Genomic DNA, 22,465 nt, shown 5'->3' on the forward strand with positions numbered 1-22,465 from the left:
ATATATACTCCAAGTCAGGAGATTGATCCATAAACAAGAATATCCAATTCATATTCACAATATTAACACTCTAGCCCCTGCACAATAAATAAGATACCATAAAATATCCAGAAACCAAATAAACAAATATTTAGTTTGAATATTATAAATGTATACATTTTTAACACATGTACTTCATCCAAAGGAGGGCTTGAGGTAACTAGGGTCTATGATGCATAAGGATGAGGTTTTGAGGACGACGTTACCCACCACATAAAGGAATGATGGTTAAAGTGGTTAACAGTCACATGAGTTTTGTATGACAAGAAGATCTCACTAAAACTAAAAAGAATTTCTCTAAGGTAGTCGTAAGGCCAACATTGTCATATGAATCCAAATGTTGGGAGACTAAGGAGCATGAGAGCAAAATGATGGTCTCATAAATGAGGTTGCTACAGTGGACTTGCCACATAAGGTTTTGTTGGATAGGGTCTCAAACTCGACATTTAACTCTAACAAACGATTGTATTTTATTTTCATTTATTAGAGTTCATTAAGATGATTTTTTTTTTTTTCTTTTGTTAGAGTTCATTAAGAAGATAAGAGATTGAATATTATAGATTTAAACCTCATAACTCAAGTATGTTAATGTTCATGTTATATATTTTAGTAATGTCTTTGCTCTTTAAATCGAATTGTAAAATCCGGTCGACTAAATTGTTCTTTGTTTGGTTCCGCTCTCATTTACATGTTTTGAAAACAAAATTAATTCTAATTCTCTTGATCAAATCATATTGAACCGATTCGGTCATCGAACGCATCTACAATATGGTTACATGTATTATGTATCGGTTGAAGATATTCTTACTATGATAAAATTATACATTTTGTTGAAAGTGTCAAAATAACATTATTTTAATACTCTTCCTAGAAACCATTAGACTTGAATAAAACCAAATACAAGATGAAATGGACAGACTTCCCAACTCAATTATTTTCCTTCACAACCATACATAACACATTTTACAGCAAAACCTGATTTATTTTGAACCTTTTTATTCTAACCATAAAACAAAACAATACAACAATTAACCAATTCGTTGATGAACGAACTATCTGCACCAATAACTCGAACCCGAAACTAGGAAACAATAATTTCCCAGAAGTATCAACAAATTTAGAAACTTAATTTCTTTGCAGCATTTTTAAGCTTTTAGATATCCTTTTTCTTCCAAATAAGAAATCACTTTTTCCGCCATAGTTTCAGGTGGAGGACAGACCTCTCCTTCTTGTCGTAACACAATCTGTTCAAGCACATATGTTACTTTATTTAATTCTTTTTTATTCTTTTGTTAAGTTAAATCTTTATAGAATAGACTTCAACCAAAAAGGTTGAAAATCTATATGATGGGAACGCAATCCGTTTCGGAGTGCTTAATTCCCAAATGATCACCACTAGACCATATTGATGTTAATAGAAAATTAGTCTATGTGATTGTAACAATTTATCATATAGTGGATTTTTCTCTCAAGAGGTGTACCTCAGAGTTCAGTGGTGCTTCATATGGATCATCGATTCCAGTAAAACCTATCAAGATAACAAAGTAAAGTTACACCATCAATAACCATAAAAAAAAATTAAAAAAAAAAAAGTTATTGTTACCTTTAATCTTTCCAGCTCTTGCAAGCTTGTATAACCCTTTCGGATCCCTTGCCTCACATACATATAAAGGTATATCCATAAATACCTGTTAAATTACAAGCCTTATGTAAGCCAAAACAAAAAGTTATATCTCTAATAAGCAAAAAAAGTTTATATAAATTATAAAAGAAACCTCGATAAAGTCTCCATCTGGAAGTATCGATCGACAAGCAGCACGATCTTTTCTATAAGGAGATATAACACTCGCTATACATATAACTCCAGCATCAGCAAACAACTTAGCAACCTCTCCTATAGAATCATGAAAATATATATCAAATTGAGACTGAAAAAAAAAGAACCCCACCAACTACCAATACGATGTATAAGATTATGAAGAATGATTGGAAAAAAAAAAATAAAAAAGAACCCCACCAACTCTTCTTATATTCTCTGCTCGATCTTCTGATTTAAAAGTTAGGTCACGATTAAGACCATGCCTAACATTATCACCATCAAGAATATATGTCAGCTTTCCTCGAGCATGAAGGGCTCCTGTTAATGCACAAGCCACAGTGCTCTTTCCTGAAGCAATAATCATACTACTTAGATGAAGAAATCACACTTTAATTTCGAATTATGTTGAATTGGTTTATGAACTCTGGCTTTCATGTGATCCCTAATTTGATTTAATGAGGAAAAAAGTGAACAAAATTTAATTAACATGAACTAACCTGAACCACTGAGGCCAGTAATCCAAATAACACAGCCTTTTTGCTGAAGTAATTTCTGTCTATCGATTTTGTGGACCGAACATTTATGCCAGACTATATTCTCTGATTCCGTTCCATTCGCTAAGCTTTTATGAAGAATCGAATCTACACGATCCCAATTCTAAAACTAGCAGAATATACAGAAATCAAATGATCCAATCATAAAAATTTTAACGAGTTTTTACCATTCGAATCATTCGTAACTGCATGTCCGTTCGGCTTGACTTCAACATATGAAGGCATTATTGAACCTTCCATGGCTTTAATTGGCGCCAAATTCTTCGAAATTGACGTCATATTCCGTTGATAACCAATTGATGGTGTCCGGAATTTCGCGAACCCTAGCTTTGTCGACGGTGGGGGGTGAGCAAAGTCCAACTCCGGCGAAGAAGTAAAAACCAACGAAAATTTTGCAGATGCAGTCATTTCGTCGATTAGGGCGCGAAAGGATTAATAACTAAAAATCAAAATTTTAAACAGAAATGTATAAATCTAAATGAAGATTCGAATAAGAATCTAAGAACGGAAGGCTCTTATGAAATTTGAAGGAATAAAATCGAGATATATATATGGTGAGGGGAAGAGGAGATTCATACAAGTGAACTGACGGTCTTGATTAATTAACAATTAATTTAATATTAATGAGATACACCAAAGATTTGGATCTAACCAAATACCAATACCATGTATAAATATAGGGGTAAATGGTAAAAAAAAAAAAAAACACTTCTTTTAGTATAGAAATTCGATTTTGATACTGTATTTTTTTTTTTGTGTCAATTTTGACACTGTGTTTTTCAATTTGTTACAATTCTAACCATTTGACCGATTAACTAGGTTAAATGTTGATGTGATATGATGACGTGACATGCTGACATTATATGCTGATGTGTTAAAATTGAATTTTTTCTCACAAAAAACACTAAGTTTTCAATTTTTTTCGATTTTAACACTAAGTTTAATTTTTTCTTTCAACTTTGATACTATGTTTTTTTTGTTCCAAATCGAACATCATTTTTTTCCAATTTTGTTCAATGTTGACAATTTTCTATTTGAAACCGTATCAATATTTTTTTAATACATTTAAACCGTATATATATGTTTTTTTTTTCATTTAAAAACCATAGTTTTGTATAAATACATTTTTTTTACACTAAAACCATATTTTTATATATAAATATGTATTAGTTATATAAAAATTGTATGTTATATTAAATATGCAACTTTAAAATGTGTTTCGAGGTTTGGAAGCGTGTAGTCGATCAAAACTCAGATATCAAGTTTGTAACTCATCAAATTTTTACATCTTATTAGAAGCTTATGATTAGTGTTATTCTCATGATATAACTAATGCTTTGAATGTATGAAAAAAAAACACATTGTATTTAAATAAAAATGTGGTTTTTAAACGAAAAAAATATGTTTATACAGTTTAAAATGTAATAAAAAAATATATTTATACAGTTTCAAATAGAAAATAGATAAAATTGAACAAAATTTGATAAAAGATGTTCGATTGGAACAAAAAAAACATAGTGTCAAAATTGAAATAAAAAGTTAAACTTAGTATCAAAATCGAAGAAAATGAAAACTTAGTGTTTTTTATGGAAAAAAAACCAATTTTGACACGTTAGCATGCCACGTCATCAAAACCGACACGTCATCATGCCACGTCAGCATATAACCTGGTTAACCGGTCAAGTGGTCAGAATTGTAACAAATTGAAAAACACAGTGTCAAAATTAACAAAAAAAAAAAACACGGTGTCAAAATCGAATTTCTGTGTAAAAAAAGTGTTTTTTGTGACATTTACCCTAAATATAGGGATTTGTCAATTTGAAATAAATTATTATATGAGATTTTATAATATGTGCTCTAATATAAGAAGTATTAATTAATAATAATTATTATCATGATTAAAAGTTAAACAAATTAGTTATAAGAAATATTACCATAATTAAATATAAAATTCATTAATAATCTCTATAATTAATGAATTTCACATTTAATTATGGTAATAATTGTGATTAATTAATACTTCTTATATATGCCTTAGGGCATATATTAGAAAATCCCTTATATATATATATATATATATATATATATATATATATATATATATATATATATATATATATATATATATATATATATATATAAACACTTATACAACTGGTTCCGACGGGTACCCAGCAGGTAGCGGTTCCGAAAAAATGAGAACCAGAACTGAAACTGCTTAAGGTGGTTCCAAAACTTTAGGCGGTTCCGGTTCTAAAAGCGGGTATCGTATTCCAATACTCACCCCTAGCACTCCGCAGATTTTGTGACAAATACAAAACAAAATATTAAATATTGTAGGTCCCAAACCGAACCTTTTTATGTTATGAAAATTTAATGCGAAACAAATTCTTACACTTAACTAGTTGAATTTATTTACTTTATTTTTAACATTGTAATTTTTTAGATTAATATGGTGTTTTTGGTTTTTAATTTTAATTATATTTAAAATAAATTTCTACTTTTTAAACTATTTAAACAATATGTGAAAGATGAAAAAATATTGAGGAAAAAATTTGATGAAACATTAATTATAGAAAGGATGAAAATAAATGTTTCCTCCATTTTATACTAGGCAAATACCTATAGGTTGTGTAGGAAAAAAATTATATGGTTAAAATATATTAATATTTTCTATAGTTCGTCCATGTTTTTTTTATTTTATTTTATTATTTATTATTATTAAATTTTTTTGAATTTTCCATGTTGTTATAATAACTTTTATTAACACGTTTTTGTTAATAAAAATGAGCAAATAACAATACTACGATATTTTGTATAATGCGTTCGATCATAAATGACGATATATGTTTTAACTTAAAATTACGGTGAAGATTTGATATCTTTTATAGAGAACATATATAAAAAGTTAGTTTATCATATTGCAATAGAAATTTATATAGTTTATTATATTGTAATTGAAGTTTATATTTGAAGGTTGTTAAACAAAATAAACAAATATTCCAATATACCAAACTTTATATATTGAAAGCTAGAATATAAAAATGAATTCTTATGGTAATATATGTCACTTCAATTTTGAAAGCTACAAAACTATTAGTAAAATTGATATGACCCCCCACAAACACACACATATATATATATAGGGTACTCCTAAATACACGAATAAATTCGTGTATTGTATAAAATTCTGTGAAAAAACGTCATGTACGTCCAATCCATTTTAATTGTCAATTTTTCATTAAGACCCTAGAACTTAGAATAATAATATATATAGCCCCTTTAACTTTGAAATCTTGTCATCTTATTTTTATTTATAATAATAAATTTAAAACATGTAAACTTTAAAACATTATATATATATATATATATATATATATATATATATATATATATATATATATATATATATATATATATATATATATATATATATAAGATGAGTGTCGTTATTGAATTTCCGATTTGATTCCGACTGTCGTCAAATAACAAAATCATTAACACCGACCCAGGATAAAGATGGTTTTTTTGGGTCTTTGGCTAAAAGAGAACCATCTTGGTGAGGTGTAGTAATGTTATCTTAGAATTTATGGATAGAACCCCCTCATGGGGAATCCCTGGCATTGTGGACATATTTTATCCATTGATAAGTTTTAGAAAGATTCTTTTCATCTCTCGTTTAAAATCATACAAAAATTTAACATAATTGGTTTCGAATTACGGCCAAACCATGTGATTAAATGACTATCCGGTTAAATGGTCAACCGTTTGAATTATCAATTTATAATGGTTAATAATTAAATAATGAGTTATCAAAATCTTTTTTAGTAACTAATCCACTGGTTTAAATATAAAATATTTATTTATAGATATAAATTATAAAAAATATATATTAACTAAATAGTTTATTCAATTTTATCAGTTTATCCGAATAAGGTATCTTTATTTGGTTAATCAAACCGAATGAATCAAATATCCGAGTAACCCGAGCCAAATCAACCAACCATCATTTGGTTTGGTTCAGTTATTCGATTTAAGTTTTTTTTTATCATACCCTTATACTTTATAATCATGATACCAAAATTTTAAAATATCTTGTTATTTGTTTAATACAAAGAAAATGATTATTTTGTTAACGTCTATAGTATACATACTAATTCTTAGAGGTTATCATTTAAAAAAAAATTAAAAGTAACAACCATCATTAGTAATTAACATATACATCATGTGAAATTAAAAAAAAATATATATATGGAAAATGATAAAAAAAAATTAGGACTATACAAAAACATAATAAAATAAATTAAAAACCTAAACCAGTAACTTGATTATTATTTGAGTTTAATTTTATTAAAAAAAATTAAAAATTGTATTACGTTAATATCATAGAAGATTAGAAGTTATCTTTTTGACAAAACAATTTAATATATTAGTTTAAACCAATGGTTTTATCTAATTGTCCCTATTTATATACTTAATATATTAGTTTAATACATTAACTAATTTTAAAATATATCTATATAATAAAAAAATAAAGGTACGATTAAACTAAAATTATACATATAATAATAATAATAATAATAATAATAATAATAATAATAAATTCACATTTCAAAGTACTGTATTCATTTGAAAAAAATAAAGGTATAGAACCCTTAAACTACGTCGTTTTGCTAAGTTATAACTTTTTAATCTTGATTTAACTACGTCGTTTTGCAAAATATGGCAAATACTTTAGGTTATGTCATCGTCATAAAAAATTCTAAACGTAACTTTAATGTTGTATTTCAATGTGACCGTGGAGGTACATACAAAAGTACACAAATCTCCAAAAAAAAAAAACAGGGACAAAAAAAATTAATTGTCCATTTAGCCTACAGGGTAAATATTCGTCAGTAGATAATTCTTGGAAGATAAAAATGATATGTGAATTTCATAACCATGAGCCGTCATTATATTTAGAAGGTCATCCTTATCCACGACGACTAACTGAATATGAATGTCGAATAGTGGAAGATTTGTTGAAAAAAAATGTCAAACCAAAAGATATATTATCTGCACTAAAAAACCTAAATCCGAAAAATGTATCTACTCTCAAAACTATCTACAATGCAGACGAAAAACTTCGACGTAGGGAGAGAGAAGGTAAAACTCAAATGCAAGGTGTTATGGAATTTCTAGATCAAAATGGATATGTTTATTATAGTCGTGCAAATGTTTTGACAAATAAGTTAGAAGATTTATTCTTTGCTCATCCAAGATCATTAGAAATATGGCGTGCATTTCCACATGTCTTGTTAATGGATGCAACATATAAAACAAACAAGTACGGGATGCCTCTATTGGAGATTGTTGGTGTAACTCCAACAAATATGACATTTTCCATTGCATTTGTGTACATGCATGAAGAAAAACAATCCAACTATGTTTGGGCTTTAGACTGTCTAAAATCGGTAATGGAAGGATGTATGTTGCCGCGTGTTATTGTGACTGATAGAGAAATGGCTCTCATGAACGCATACACTATTATATTTCCAGATGCTAAAGGATTACTTTGCAGATGGCATATAAATAACAATATCATGAAGAAATGCAAATCATGTTGGGATGTTCTTTATACGTCATGGACGAGGTTGGTTAACTCTGAAACAAAGGAAGCATACAACAAGAATTTGGCACAAGTTGAAAAAACTACGAACAATTATCCAGGTATTTTTAAATATACACTATAATATGTTATAAATCATTACATCAACTGAAATTTTTTATGTATTTCAGATGCATTTTCTTATCTAAACAAAACATGGTTGACACCACACAAAGAAAAGTTTGTGTCTGCATGGACCAATAAGTTTCTTAACTTTGGCAATCACACAACTAATAGAGCTGAAAGTCAACATGCCAAGTTAAAAAGATATGTCGAAACATCAAGATCAGATATCGCCAAATCATTGAAGCGTATTGCTGATGTTGTTGAGTCACAATACACATGTATAAAAGCGAGTCTTGCGCATAACAAAATTTTCATTGTACATCGGTACTACGAAATACCACATCTAAAACCATTGTGTCGTTTCGTTTCAATTTATGCACTTGATATCATTTTCAAAGAATATGAGCGGTCCAAAGAATTTGGATTTGTTTATGAAAATTGTGGATGTCAAGTACGTAGAAGTTATGGGCTGCCATGTGCGCATGAACAAGCTATATTTGTTAAAAAAGGTCATTGTGTACCGCTTCATTCAGTAGATAAGTTTTGGAAGAAACTTGATTTATTAGAATGCAAATCGTTAGAAGATGATAAATTGGGTTGTGCAGTTGAGGTAAATATGTTTAATGCTCATTACGAAAAACAATCAAGACCTGTTAAGTTAAGTTTAGCAAGGAAGTTACTAAACTTAATCACGCCGTCAACAACTTCAGTTTCTGAACCTGCTACTCACAAAAATACTCGTGGGCGCCCCTCCTTAAAGAAGAAACTTTTCAAGAAAACCCATATCGATTTAAACCACGACCCACCAACTCAACATCCACCACCTCAAGATCAACCGACTCAAGCGCCACCAACTCAATATCCGTCTCGACGTAGCATTTCTACTTATACGCCTGATTATATGCGGTCTAATTTGTTTGATCTAAACCAGGAGCCGGATAGGCACAGTACGTACTCGTTCCGAGAACCTCCAATGTTCAACTCAACTTTTAATCAGGAACAATCGATGCATAGCTCGTACTTCAACCAAGAACAAGTAATGTATAATTCAGATCCACTTATGAATGAAATTCCGTATGAATTTCATCCATATGTCACAAACATACAAAACGTGAGGGGAGATGGAAATTGTGGATTTCGTGCAATAGCTGCGTGTCTCGGTTATAGTGAAGATAATTGGCGTCAAATCCGCTTAGATTTACAGAATGAGTTGTTAGCACACCCAGCTGAGTACGCACAGATTTTTGATTACGATTTAAACATCATACACCACTCATTGAATTTCAATGGATCATATTTCGCACCAACAGATCGTTGGTTGATTATGCCGGTCACTAGCTTTCTCATTGCTAACAAGTATAATGTAATAGTTATTTTTCTAAGCAAAGATAGTCCGTCAACATGTTTTCCACTATGGCTTGGTCCCCAAGACATCTCAACTCATAGAGTTGTTGTTATTGCTCTTGTTAGAGGTGATCATTATGTGAAGGTTGATTTACATGGAGGATATCCAATGCCTACTATTTTACCACTTTGGCGTCACAACAGATCATCACGGTCTGCTGGATGGGAAACTGTTTATGCTGCTCGCCTGAATTCCTACATTTCTCCATTTGCAACACACAATAATTGTAACAATTCTACAGTTATAATATCTGATAATTAGTAAAATCAAATTTATGTTTTGTTGTTTATAATTATTAAGATCTGTATAAATTAAAACAAAATTGTTATATATGTGCGATTATGATGTTTCTAATATATATATATATATATATATATATATATATATATATATATATATATATATATATATAGAGAGAGAGAGAGAGAGAGAGAGAGAGAGAGATGTTCAAGACTAAAACCATTAAATAATAAAATAAATAAAAAATAAACATAAATTAGTAACTTTCATTAATTATTAAATGCCTTTAATTTCATTAATTATAAGGCTTAAGGAATATGTGGCTGTTATGTACCTAATATTAGGTATAGATCCATTAAAAACAATATAGTTTTAATAAAATACAATCAAATCTCTCTACTATCTTTCTTGTATTCATTTTCCATATAACTCTTACCTATCTATATATATATATATATATATATATATATATATATATATATATATATATATATATATATATATATATATATATATATATATATATATATATATATATATAAAAGTTAAAGTTTCAAAAAGTATAAGGTATAATATGAAAATCAACTATAAATATAAGGGTATTTAATGAAAATTGTAAAGTAAACATTGATTTAGTTTAATATATTAAAAACTGTCAAAACTTGCGGTGATGATGTACGTCAATTCAATCAAAAATTCGTGCATTTGGAATTTATTTCGTGCGGTTAGAATTACCCTATATATATATATATATATATATATATATATATATATATATATATATATATATATATATATATATATATATATATATATATAATAATAATAATAATAAGTGAATTTTGAATTGATTTTTTAGTATTACAACCCTTGAAATTTCAATTAAATATTATTTAAAATTAAACTAATATAACTAAATATAAATTTTCATTTATATAATTACTTATAAAAATTAGTTGAACGGGATAAAATATTTAATTTATGTTTAGTCAATTAAACAAATAATATGATTATCTAATGTATAGATTGAATATTGTACTAAAATCTTTGAATCTACTATTACAAAGTTAATTATGTGCATCTAATATTTTATGTGGTATTTATATAAGATTAATTGTATAAAGTTATAAGTTATTATATAATTTGTTACTAAATAAGATTAAAATGCATAATATAATCACCTAATGTGTAATCCAAATATTATACAAAATCATTCAAACAAGTTATTAAAACCTTAATTATGTGTCTCTAATTTTTTATGTGTATTTATTTATATAGGAGTGTATGTTATTTTTTCTCAATGAGAATATTAATTAAATATATTATAAAAAGTTGTATATTTGAGACAACAATTTCCTAACTATGTTATAAACTTAAAGTTGTAGAATTCTACTTTGCAACAATCACATAAATACATAACATGATTGCAACATATTATAAAATTAAGTATATTATATGAATAGCTCAAAAGTTGTGATAATAAAATGATAATATTTTACATAAAATAACATATTTAAACTAGTAAATTAAGTATATTATCTTAAAAGTTAAATAGTTAACTTTAAAATTAGAATAATTATAAAATTTAAAATATTAAAAACTTAAATAATGTGGTTGAAGATAAATAAATTATCTATGAAACGAAAAAAAAAAACATATATAACTTTTATATTTTTTTCTCAATAAACAATAAATGTAAGATAGCAACACTTTACTCATAAATAAACAACAACTTTTATTGATTATTAAATGTCAAATACACTTTACAAATTTCAAAATTATCTACCTACAAAAACTAATATCATCCTTCAGCCCTATGCGACTCGCATGCGGGAGATGTTCAACATTGCCCAGTCCCTTCGTGAGGGGACTGTTGGGTTCTCATCCGATGATACCTTGTTTGCCACGAGGAGTCCTTCATCTATACAATGTCTGATGATATGATATTTTCTGTCGATGTGTCTGGATCTCCCGTGATCCCTTGGTTCCTTGGCTAAGGCAACTGCACTTTCACTATCACAAAAAATTTCCATAGGCTCCTTTATAGCTGGTACAACTCCAATGTATCCAATGAAGCTCTTTAGCCATATAGCCTCGCTTGCTGCTATATACTCTGACTCACAAGTTGAATCACCCACTGTCTCCTGGTTGGAACTTCTCCAAGTTATCACTCCTCCGTTTAAGGTAAAGATCTAGCCTGACTGAAAGCGGAAATTATCCTTATCAGTCTGGAAACTAGCATCACTATACCCTAATACTTACAAGTCATCACTCCCACCGAGTGTAAGGACCTATTCCTTAGTCCTCCGCAGGTACTTGAGAATGTTCTTCACCGCAGTCCAGTGAGCCTTGCCAGGATTCCCCTGAAATCTGTTGACCATGCTCAAAGCGAACGCCACATCAGGTCGAGTACAAGTCATAACATACATGATCGAGCCTACAGCAGAAGCATACAGAACTCAACTCATCTCAGTTATCTCATCCTCTATACTCGGACTCTGAGTCTTACTCAGTCTGGCTTTACTCTGGATCGGTAACTCTCCTTTCTTGGAATTCTGCATGCTGAACCTATTCAACACCTTATCCAAGTAGGTACTCTGACTAAGTCTAATTAGTCTTTTACTCCTGTCTCTCAAAATCCTTATCCCTAGGATATAGGCAGCTTCTCTAAGGTCCTTCATAGCGAAACACTTCCCAAGCTAGGACTTAACCTCCTGCAAAGTTGGGATATCATTTCCCATGAATAGTATGTCATCCACATACAGTACCAAAAAGCTAACTATACTCCCACTAGCCTTGACATATACACAAGATTCATCTTCACTTCTCGAAAAGCCAATCTCTTTGACTTTCTCATCGAAACAAAGATTCCATCTTCGAGGTGCTTGTTTCAATCCATAGATGGATTTATCAAGCTTACACACTCTATTAAGGTACTTTGTACTGACAAAACCCTTTGGCTGACTAATGTAAATATCCTCATCTAACTTTCCATTAAGGAAAGCATTTTTGACATCTATTTGCCACATTTCATAGTCATGAAATGCAGCAATGGCTAACATAACCCTAATAGACTTTAGTCTTTGCTACTGGTGAAAAGGTCTCATCATTGTCAACTCCCGAAGTTTGAGAAAAGCCCTTTGCAACCAGTCGCGCTTTATAAGTGTGTACATTACTATCCATGTCGGTCTTCTTCTTGAAGATCCCTTTGCACCCAACTGTCTTATGACCTGGTACATAGTCAACCAAGTTCCAAACTTAATTCTCATACATGGACTGTATCTCGCTGTCCATAGCCTCTTTCCATTTAGCAACCTCAGGGCCTGCCATGGCTTCCGTGTAGCTGTTAGGTTCATGTAGACCAATCAGTGTGTTATAACTGATAAGTATATCACCTTCCGCAGTAATATGGAAACTATAGTAATGCTCAGGTGCATTCCTAACTCTCGTGGAACGCCTCAGAGGTACATACTCTTCTGTTGGATCAACATGAGTTTCATCCTCGGGTCGATTGCTAGTGTTTGAGGTTCCTTCACCACTTGACTCTTGAATTTCTTTAAGGTCAATTTGCCTCCTACTGTTTCCTTGGCTTATGAACTCTCTCTCTCTCTCTCTCTCTCTCTCTCTCTCTCTCTCTCTCTTTCTCTCTCAAAAGACTCCCCTCCTTGCTACAAAGAACACATTATGATTGGGTCTGTAGAAGAGATAACCAAAGGATTTCTTTGGGTAGCCGATGAAAATACACCTCTCACTTCGGGGTTTGAGCTTATCGAGAGTCTCGCGCCTCACGAAAGCCTTGCAACCCCAAATCTTGATGTGTTTCAGATTTGGAACTTTTCTAGTCCATATCTCATGAGGTGTTTTGGCAACCTTTTTGGTAGGGACTAGATTAAGAATATGGGCGGCAGTCTGTAAGGCATACCCCCAAAATGAGATTGGTAATGAAGCTCAACTCATCATGGAATGAACCATGTCCAACAAAGTTCGATTACACCTCTCAGCCACACCATTAAGTTGTGGTGTCCTGGGAGGTGTCAATTGTGAGACAATCCCACATTCCTTAAGATAGTCAAGGAACTTTGTACTAAGATATTCACAACCTCGATCGGATCGGAGCATCTTAATGTTCCTACCCAATTGATTCTCCACTTCCTGCTTAAATTGTTTGAACTTTTCAAAGGTCTCTGACTTATGCTTGATTAAGTAGACATATCCATATATACTATAATCATCAGTAAAAGTCACATAGAAGTGGTTAGCATCCCTTGTGGTGGTTCTGAACGGTCCACACACATCCGTGTGTACTAGATCCAGCAAACCTTCACCCCTAGCACAAGAACAAGTGAAGGGTGATTTTGTCATTTTTCCAAGTAGACAAGATTCATAACTATCATCCGAATTTAGGTCAAATGACTCCAAGACTCCATCCTTTTGGAGTTGGCCTATACGTTCCATGCTTACATGTCCAAGACGACAATGCCACAATGATGCTTTATCCAAGTTAGTGGAAGAATCAATACACAATACATTATTTCCTAGGTTATCTACAATTGACACAGCTTCATACACACCATCACAAGGTAATGCTTTAAAATAAAGAACATTTTTAAAGAGAGCATTAATACTACCATATTCATTATCAAATGAAAAGGTAAACCCTTGTTTGTAAAAATCATGAAAAGAAATAATATTCCTCGCCATTTCAGACGAGTAACAACACTTATTTAAATCTAATTTTAACCCACTACTTAGCAACAAAGTATAAACTCTATTCTTGGTGACAGGTGATGCTTTCTTATTCCCCATGATTAAGCTTATCTTCCCATTCTTCACATCCTCACTTCTTCTTAGTCCCTGCAAATCAGAACAAATATGAACACCACAACCGGTGTCAAGGACCCAAGAATTATAATGGGGTGAGTTATTAGATAATATAGTGTAAATACTTGCATGGTTGGGTTTCACTTTCCCATCCTTTACATCTTGCAGATACTTTGGGCAGTTTCGCTTCCAGTGCGACTTTTCGTGGCAATAGAAGCCTTCAGCCTCTTTAGGGTTAGCAGAGGAGTGACATAACCATTCTTGGTTCCATTTGAAGAGGATCCTTTAAGGAAATTTCCCTTGGTTCCCTTCGAGGGTATCTTCCTCTTCTTCCTTTGACTTTCCTAATTGCTAAGATAGGGCCCGTGGTAGGAGTAGGAGTGGTACCAACCGGCTTATCCTTAAGAACACTTTCGACAGTCTTCAAAAGTCCTTGAAGTTTGTTGAGTGTAACTTCCTCCTTGTTCATTTGGTTTTTCAATCGGAATTGGTCAAAACAAGAAGGTAAGGAGTGAAAAATGATGTCAATTGCCAACTCCTTTGGGAAGTTCACATTTAGCTTCAGCAACCAGTCCACATACCTTTGCATTTTCTGCAAGTGGCCGGTGATGGGTTCACCATCCTTCATTCGGGTTGTTATCATGGAGCAGATGATGTCATACCTCTCTTTGAGAGCACTTTGATGGTAGCGTTCCATCAAGTCCTGGTGTATCTCAAAAGGATAATAGTCCTCATAGGACTTTTGGAGCTTGGTTGTCATCGTGGCCATCATGATACAAGCCACTTTTGTGGTATCTCTCTCATGAGGCCTAAAGTCAGCGATCTCCTCTGGAGTAGCAATGGACTCATCAATTTCCTTTAGCTCCTTGTCGAGGACATATTCCTTGTCCTCGTAGCGAGTGACCATCCTGATGTTCCGGATCCAATCCATAAAGTTGGAACCATCAAAGATGAATCTCCCACAAAGGTTCATGAGATAGAAGGAGTCGATAGGTTTGATCTAGAAGCAACATTATTTGAAGACATCTGAAAAGAGGTAAGACAAGTTTGGATTAGATATAAAGATAGTCCTTAATAAAACACCCAAATGTAATATTAAGGCTAGGACCCAACACAATATTTTAGGGATGCCATAATCTAAGCTATAAAGTATTTGAAGGTAGGTGAATGACGATTCACTAATTTCCACCATGAAAAATGAAATAAATTATTAGGTTTTAATTGGTTTTGAAACTCCTAGATTCTTTGAGATTCATTGAACTTTTCAATGGCATGTTTCAATCTCGAGTGTGCCCTTCAAGTTTTATGACTGGGATGCTGAGGATCACAAAACAAGGTGTGAAATAACCATGCAAATTACTTGGTACCTTAATATTTACCCCTCAATCGATGTGCCGGTCAACCACACACGCTCCATCGATACTATGATAAACATCAAGTACCCTTTGCTTACCTTGTTAAGTCCAAGTTAGTGTGCCGGTTAACCACACATGCTCCACTAACGACTTAAACAAAGTGCAAAGTGTAATTTCATGGGTTAGCACCTTATTCACATTTTCCTAAAGTAACTAAGATTGGGAATTTATAAAAACATTTAGTTACTTTATTATCATTATACTTTTAATGAGAATTTAAAGTCATTGTCCTACCTGTTCGGCTAACGACACTCCACCAGTCAAGGAAGCGGTGAGTGAGAGTGGACACCCATTAAGCTACCATTTTATAGGCAACAATCTTATCCCCCCCCTTATAGACCGGCTTCGTGAATGAGGCCTACTAACGGTAAAACAACTTTTTGTTCTTATATATATATATATATATATATATATATATATATATATATATATATATATATATATATATACACACTATTAACTTATAATATTATAATGTATAAGGGTTGAATTTTAGCTTTTAAAATTCTAGAGGTAGGAACTAAAGTTTTTTTTTCTTTCTAAAATGACTTTACCTGTTCCAAAACTTGAGGGCAAGTTTTGTAACTATACAAAACTTTTCATCTTTCATAACTTATGAGTTAATGATGTAATAAAATGAGTGACTTTTCATTTTATGTAACCTATGTGTTTCTTTAATGGACTTTAAAAGAAAGACTTTTGGTAATCCATAACTTGATGACAAATTATGGATTCCATTAATACACATAATGATCATGAATTAAACGTTTAACAAGTAATTCCTATGATCTATCAAGAACTCATAAGAACATGAATATTTCTATCAAAATTTCAACAACATAAGAACATGAAAATTTGATATTAGCCATTGTAAATGGATTAGAACAACCATTACACCATCTAAAACAAGTTTTAAAACACCAAAACAGTTTCGGATAATGTTTCTAGTCCATTTCCAGAAGCTAAAGTCGAAAATCTGCAGTCAGAGGATCCTACTCGTCGAGTGCATGAACCCACTCAACGAGTAGGATGAATTTATGATTGGACTCGTGGAGTCCCCCCCATGGAATCACCGAGTCCAGTATCCAGGTAACAAGATTTTAAGCTTTTTTCACAATTTAGCGTCAAATATCAAGCAAACAAGCCTATACTCTGATACTACTGTAGGATTTTGAGCATTCTAACACTCCTAAGGTGTACATGCAACCCTAGAAACCTTGGATATATGTTTTACTATGATACATGAAAATTTGATTTCCAACGTTTATATCCTATCTAGCATACATGGGGAACTTTTAAACATAAAAGTAAGTAAGAAAACATACCTTGTAGTAGTTTGGATTCCTTGAAAACCTTGTGAGCCTAGCACCTCAAGCGTGATTCCTCAAATGTCTCACACAACACCAAATGCGATTGGAATAACTTAGAGAGAAATGGAACACTTCTAGAAATCGGCTAGCCCTCACCTTTCTTACTTAGTGGCCGATTTTGGTGAAGAACATGAAGCTTATATAGTGTGTTACAATTAGGGTTACACCATGTAAACCCTAAATGTCATCACCTTTTATTTCCATGACCCATGGGTTCTATAAACACCATGGAGCATCCTATGGGTTTAAGTCATGAAGCATTAGCCCACTATATAAGTATGGATGATTTACACAATCAACCCATATCTTTAACTAGTCCCCTTTTGACCACTTAATTAATTCTTGATCAATACTAATTAATTAAATAATATTATCAATATATTAGAACTTATAATATATTAATAAACCTTAAGTGTTATTTCTCTCATTTTAGTCTATCCAAATACAAGATGCGATGCAACCCACATGGACCATGCCAAACCGGGTCAAGTACAAACTAGAAATAGTTATGGACTTAGACACCTTATCCAACACATTGTTGATGTTCTGAATCGCATGTTTGATGAGATGCTTGCCATCCTTGGGCCTTTGTTTGACCATCTCTCATCTGAGGTGCCAACTTTTGAAGCCTATGATGTACTCACCGATCAACTCAACACCAGTTTTCAAAAGGTGTTTAAAAAGTTTTCTAATTTGAAGGAGTCATTAATGCTTGCACCGGTTTCTAAGGCCATCGATACAAGAGGGGGAGAAGGCCCAAGCATAGTATGGAAACCTGCCTCAGAGTTTACACCCCGGGATGAAAATGAAAGTGATGATGATGATCTAAAGGTTCTTTCCAACTCTCCTACCAAAATCTCTCATGCAAACGAGAGTGGAGCTTCAAAAGAGATTACTGAAGAAGAAGATAGTGAAGAAGAGGAATATGTTACCAATAGATTTATTGGTCTTGAAGCTCCAAGGAAGCTTTTCCCAAAGCCAATAACCGAACAAGAAAAGATGATCTAGTATGCAGTTTCTTAGCCATCTTCTTTACCTGATGTTCTTCGAAGGGCAATCCAAATGGCTAGGGCGAAAACCCTTACCACTCAAGCTTTCCGAGCCATTCCTTTAATGTTACCACTAATTCTGGCTCCAAAGATCGATCCTATTGACCAAGGTTCTCCACTCTAGATCTGTGATGAAATCTCGAAAGAACTTCTTCCAATGCCCACTCTGAAATTTGTTATTGGTGAGAACATGGCGCATGTCGTCTCTGCCCTAACGAAAGAAAAAAGCAAGAAACCCATCATAACCGAGCATCAAGCAATCCACTCCGAGCATCCTTCAAATAAAAAATTTGGATGGTCGTAAGAGGAAATCAATAAAGCTTTCAAGGAAAGCATCCAGATCTAAGCTCCTAAGGATAATCTTGATCTGATGGGTGGAATATCCCCTCTATGCCGCGAAGGCATTCTTCATGATTCTGATATAGTACCTTTTATGTACTATGATCTTCCAACAAATGATTTCGAACAACTGATCTTCCTCTTTCTCCATACAACAAGTTCTACATTAATTTTTCTCCTCTTCACCCAAATGACGATTCGAAGATGATTATTCGGACTGAGTGAGAATGATTAAAAACCTTCTACTCCAAGAATACACAACCTCAAAAGGAAGTGTGGACAAGGAAAAGGATAACAAAGATCCAAAGGTTTAGAAGAAAGATTTGAACGGTTTTGAGCATTCTAACACTCCTATGGTGTACATGCAAACCTATAAACCTTGGATCTATGTTTTCTCTATTATACATGCAAATATGAACTTCCCAAGGCTTTAATCCTAGCTAGCATACTATGAGGCAACTATACTACAAAGACTAGTTAGATGACATAAATTTTGGTGTAGCTTGATGTCTTCAAGCTTTAAGAGATTAGCCCTAATAATTTGGAAGCCTCAAGTGGAATCACAAATCACCAAAACACCTTGGAAGACTTTGAGAATAAGAATACTTTGGTTCTCTGTAGTGAAATCGGCTAGCCCTCTTAGTGTACCTACACTAGCGCCAATTTCACCAACCAAGGACATCTTTATATAGTGTGTAGATTAGGGTTAAACCCATGACCTTTCATTTCATATGATCCATGGGTTAAAAAACACTCCATGGACTATCCATGAAAGCTTAGCCCAACTTAAATGAACTTGGCCCATCACACACATATATCTAAGAGTCCATATTTAATTAGTTCATTTTGATCACTTAATTAATTCTAAATTAATTCTTGATCAATACTAATTAAATATATGATTCCATATTAATATATTAGAAGTTATAATATATTAATATAATCATAAATATACTATTCTCAAAAGATTATCCATATAAATTGTGCCGGTGAAGTGCAACCCAAATGGACCATGCCCGGTTAGGTCAAGTACATACCAAATATAGTTATCGACTTAGACATTAATCCAACAAGATTTCGGTGAAATTTGAACTCAATTGTCAATTGTTCCGGTATCACATCATCTGGAACAAACCAACATACCGCACCATCACCGATGTTGACTTCTTGGCAATGAATCCAAATGACATTCTCACTTTAGCTGCTCACTTTTGTGGACTCCAAAATGATGATATCATCATGGGTTCTTACCATGCTGTTCTGAGCTTCCTCAAATATTATCTTGCGGAATTTTGTTGATGCGACTATAAGTTGGTTCATCTGTTCGGAACTAAAGACTTTGTTGCAAAGATTGATTATGTGCTTCCTGAAGTTGAATTGCTTGCATAAGGACCAACTGGGGAATAAGTTATAGGGTTTGTCTACACAACAAAGAAGACAAACAAGAAAGACTTTTTCAAAGTCATTGATAAACACCTAGTCCCTACCAAAGCTCTTTGGATGTTCATTAGCCGTGTGTCCAAGTCTGAAGTTCCGGAACAAGTGAAAGCAAAGTTTATGAGTCAGCTGACCTAGTACACCGATGCCCAAGAATGGTTGTTCCGAGCCTACACGTTCATCAATGAAGATGCAATCTAATCTAACTTGATTGCTAAGTTCACTTAGGGGGAGATTGTTGGAACCTGAAAGTGAACCTCTAGCGATTCTAAATCCTTTTGTCAATTCCGAAGTCAGCTGTATTTTCGAAGTGAAGTTTGCTTCGGAATCTGTTTGTGTTCAGACCTGATGTTAAGTTGGTGATGTGAAGAAAGAAATTGAAGGCATTCCGGAATGGACTTTGTATCCAAAATGTTTGATAATCTGGAATTTGTATTTTTTTTCTTTAGACATTAAATGTATTTGTCTTTTTTTTTTTATTTTATTTTATTTTTTATTTTTTATGTAACTAGTCATAGGACATAACTTTATTTGTCAAACACAGATATTTAGAGTGTTAGATGTAATTTTTTTTATCCAATCATATGTTTGTAATTGGTTAGTACCATGTTTCTTGTACTCCTATTTATACGAGATTTCAATGTTAAATCAATGACCGATTATTCAAACTTTTTAAGCAATATTTCATTTACTTCACTTTCTCGTTCTTTACAACATTCTCCTTGTTCTACATTTATTAACTTTCCTTTGATCTTGATTCTCATTTACTGAATACATTAACTCAGACTTGACTGGTCTATCCAGACTTGACTGGTATATTAATTAGTAAGCAGACATTGATCTTAAGCAAACCTTGTCCCTGCACTTAAGATCTATTTGTTCTCTCATGGAGGGTGGGTGTGTTGAGTATTATATTTTGATGTTTGACCTTTTCTATTATATGAGAGGGCATATGTAAGTGATGAGGATATCCATAGGATCATTGCTACCGAAGTGGTCGTGGTGATCAGGGAGGTGATTCCAGAGTTGTTTGGGTCGGTTAAGACTGCATGGATTGAGGAGTTTACCGACACTATGTCACATTTTATGCAGGATGGTGTTGCCACAGCCACTGCATCCATCACCATTGAAGGACTTCAGAGAGGTGGGGCGACGCAGTACCGGGATTTCAATAATACGAAGCCTCCAAAGTACAAAGGCGACAAGGACCTGACTATTTCTTTGAGATACATTTGTGACATATAGGGAGGTTTATACATGTGTTCGTGTCCTGAGGACCAGAAAGAGAAATTTGCACGGAATCTTCTTCGCTAGGGCACGGATGATTGGTGGGAGTTTGTGACTCAAGGCTTTTCGCAGGCAGAGCGAGCCACAGTGACTTGAGAATAATTTCTAGAGATGTTACATACATATTATGCGTTAGATTAGGTATTTAAGACCATATATATAAGTGGTATATACTTAAATTGATAGTAGCACGGTCCTTTTGGGTTGACCTTAAAACTAGAAAATAGACACGATGACTTTTGGAGAGAGGTTAAATTTATTATTTGATTAATAAATTGACATAATTGATTTATTAATGTATTATTAAAATAATATATTAATTTAAAATCATATTATTTAATTAATAGTTAATAAAAAATTAATTGGAATTAATTTTGGGATTAATTGAATTAATTAAAAGTGTAGTTAAGGAAATGGGCTCTAGAAGAGGTTGGACAAAAACATGAAGGAATGCCTTAGAATTTTTGTTCAAGGGCTCTTGAATGGGGATTCTTGGGCTGCTTGGTCCCTAAGCTAAGGGAATTAGGGTTTCCTCCCAAAACCCTACCTTTGGCTCTAAGCTACCTCACCTATTTAAAGGGCCTTACCCCTTTCTCATTTTTGGCCACTTGATTCCTAAGAGGAATAGCCAAAATTCTTAGCTCACCTTCTCTCCTCTCTCCTCTCTCATCCTCTTTCTTAGTTTGGGTGTGAACCATTAGAGGCGTGTCACTTGTGACGCTTCCTACATCTAAATGTATGTTTTTGTAACCCTACATCTAAAATTTTAAAATAACATAGATTTCCTAGGGTTTCTCGATTGATGTTCAAATGTTGTATGTTCAGTTAGAGAAAACATAAATCGGGAAAATTAGGGTTGCATGCACACATGGGTTTTTGTTTGTTAGGCTCAAAATTCATTAGTGGTATCGGAGTCTTAGCTTGTTTTCTATTGAATTGATTACAATCGTTGAACTTGATCAATTAGGATTTATGGC

General features: G+C 32.6%; 2 protein-coding genes across 2 annotated transcripts; one reads left to right on the forward strand and one right to left on the reverse strand.

Annotated features, from left to right (window-relative positions):
* Positions 1-949: 949 nt before the first annotated feature.
* Positions 950-2,940, reverse strand: LOC145031980 (adenylyl-sulfate kinase 3-like). Its single transcript, XM_078980641.1, has 7 exons — positions 2,580-2,940; positions 2,356-2,499; positions 2,057-2,206; positions 1,815-1,933; positions 1,643-1,727; positions 1,521-1,567; positions 950-1,283 (listed from the first exon to the last, which is right to left on the reverse strand). The coding sequence occupies exons 1-7, from the start codon at positions 2,818-2,820 to the stop codon at positions 1,185-1,187; spliced, it is 885 nt and encodes a 294-aa protein (XP_078836767.1). The 5' UTR covers positions 2,821-2,940; the 3' UTR covers positions 950-1,184.
* A 4,391-nt stretch (positions 2,941-7,331) lies between these two features.
* LOC145030221 (PKS-NRPS hybrid synthetase cheA-like) lies at positions 7,332-9,791 on the forward strand. The gene is made up of 2 exons (XM_078978624.1): positions 7,332-8,121; positions 8,191-9,791. The coding sequence occupies exons 1-2, from the start codon at positions 7,332-7,334 to the stop codon at positions 9,789-9,791; spliced, it is 2,391 nt and encodes a 796-aa protein (XP_078834750.1).
* The last annotated feature ends 12,674 nt before the right edge of the window (positions 9,792-22,465 follow it).

The sequence above is a fragment of the Lactuca saligna genome, chromosome 2 (assembly GCF_052625555.1).
Source record: "Lactuca saligna cultivar CGN05327 chromosome 2, ASM5262555v1, whole genome shotgun sequence".
Taxonomy (NCBI): domain Eukaryota; kingdom Viridiplantae; phylum Streptophyta; class Magnoliopsida; order Asterales; family Asteraceae; genus Lactuca; species Lactuca saligna.

Coding starts and splice junctions, on each gene's coding strand:
- LOC145031980 (XM_078980641.1), bottom strand. CDS start 2,820: ATGACTGCATCTGCAAAATTTTCGTTGGTTTTTACTTCTTCGCCGGAG. Junction 2,500..2,579: donor AGTTACGAATGATTCGAATG/GTAAAAACTCGT, acceptor GGGATCGTGTAG/ATTCGATTCTTCATAAAAGC. Junction 2,207..2,355: donor TACTGGCCTCAGTGGTTCAG/GTTAGTTCATGT, acceptor TTATTGCTTCAG/GAAAGAGCACTGTGGCTTGT.
- LOC145030221 (XM_078978624.1), top strand. CDS start 7,332: ATGATATGTGAATTTCATAACCATGAGCCGTCATTATATTTAGAAGGT. Junction 8,122..8,190: donor AACTACGAACAATTATCCAG/GTATTTTTAAAT, acceptor TATGTATTTCAG/ATGCATTTTCTTATCTAAAC.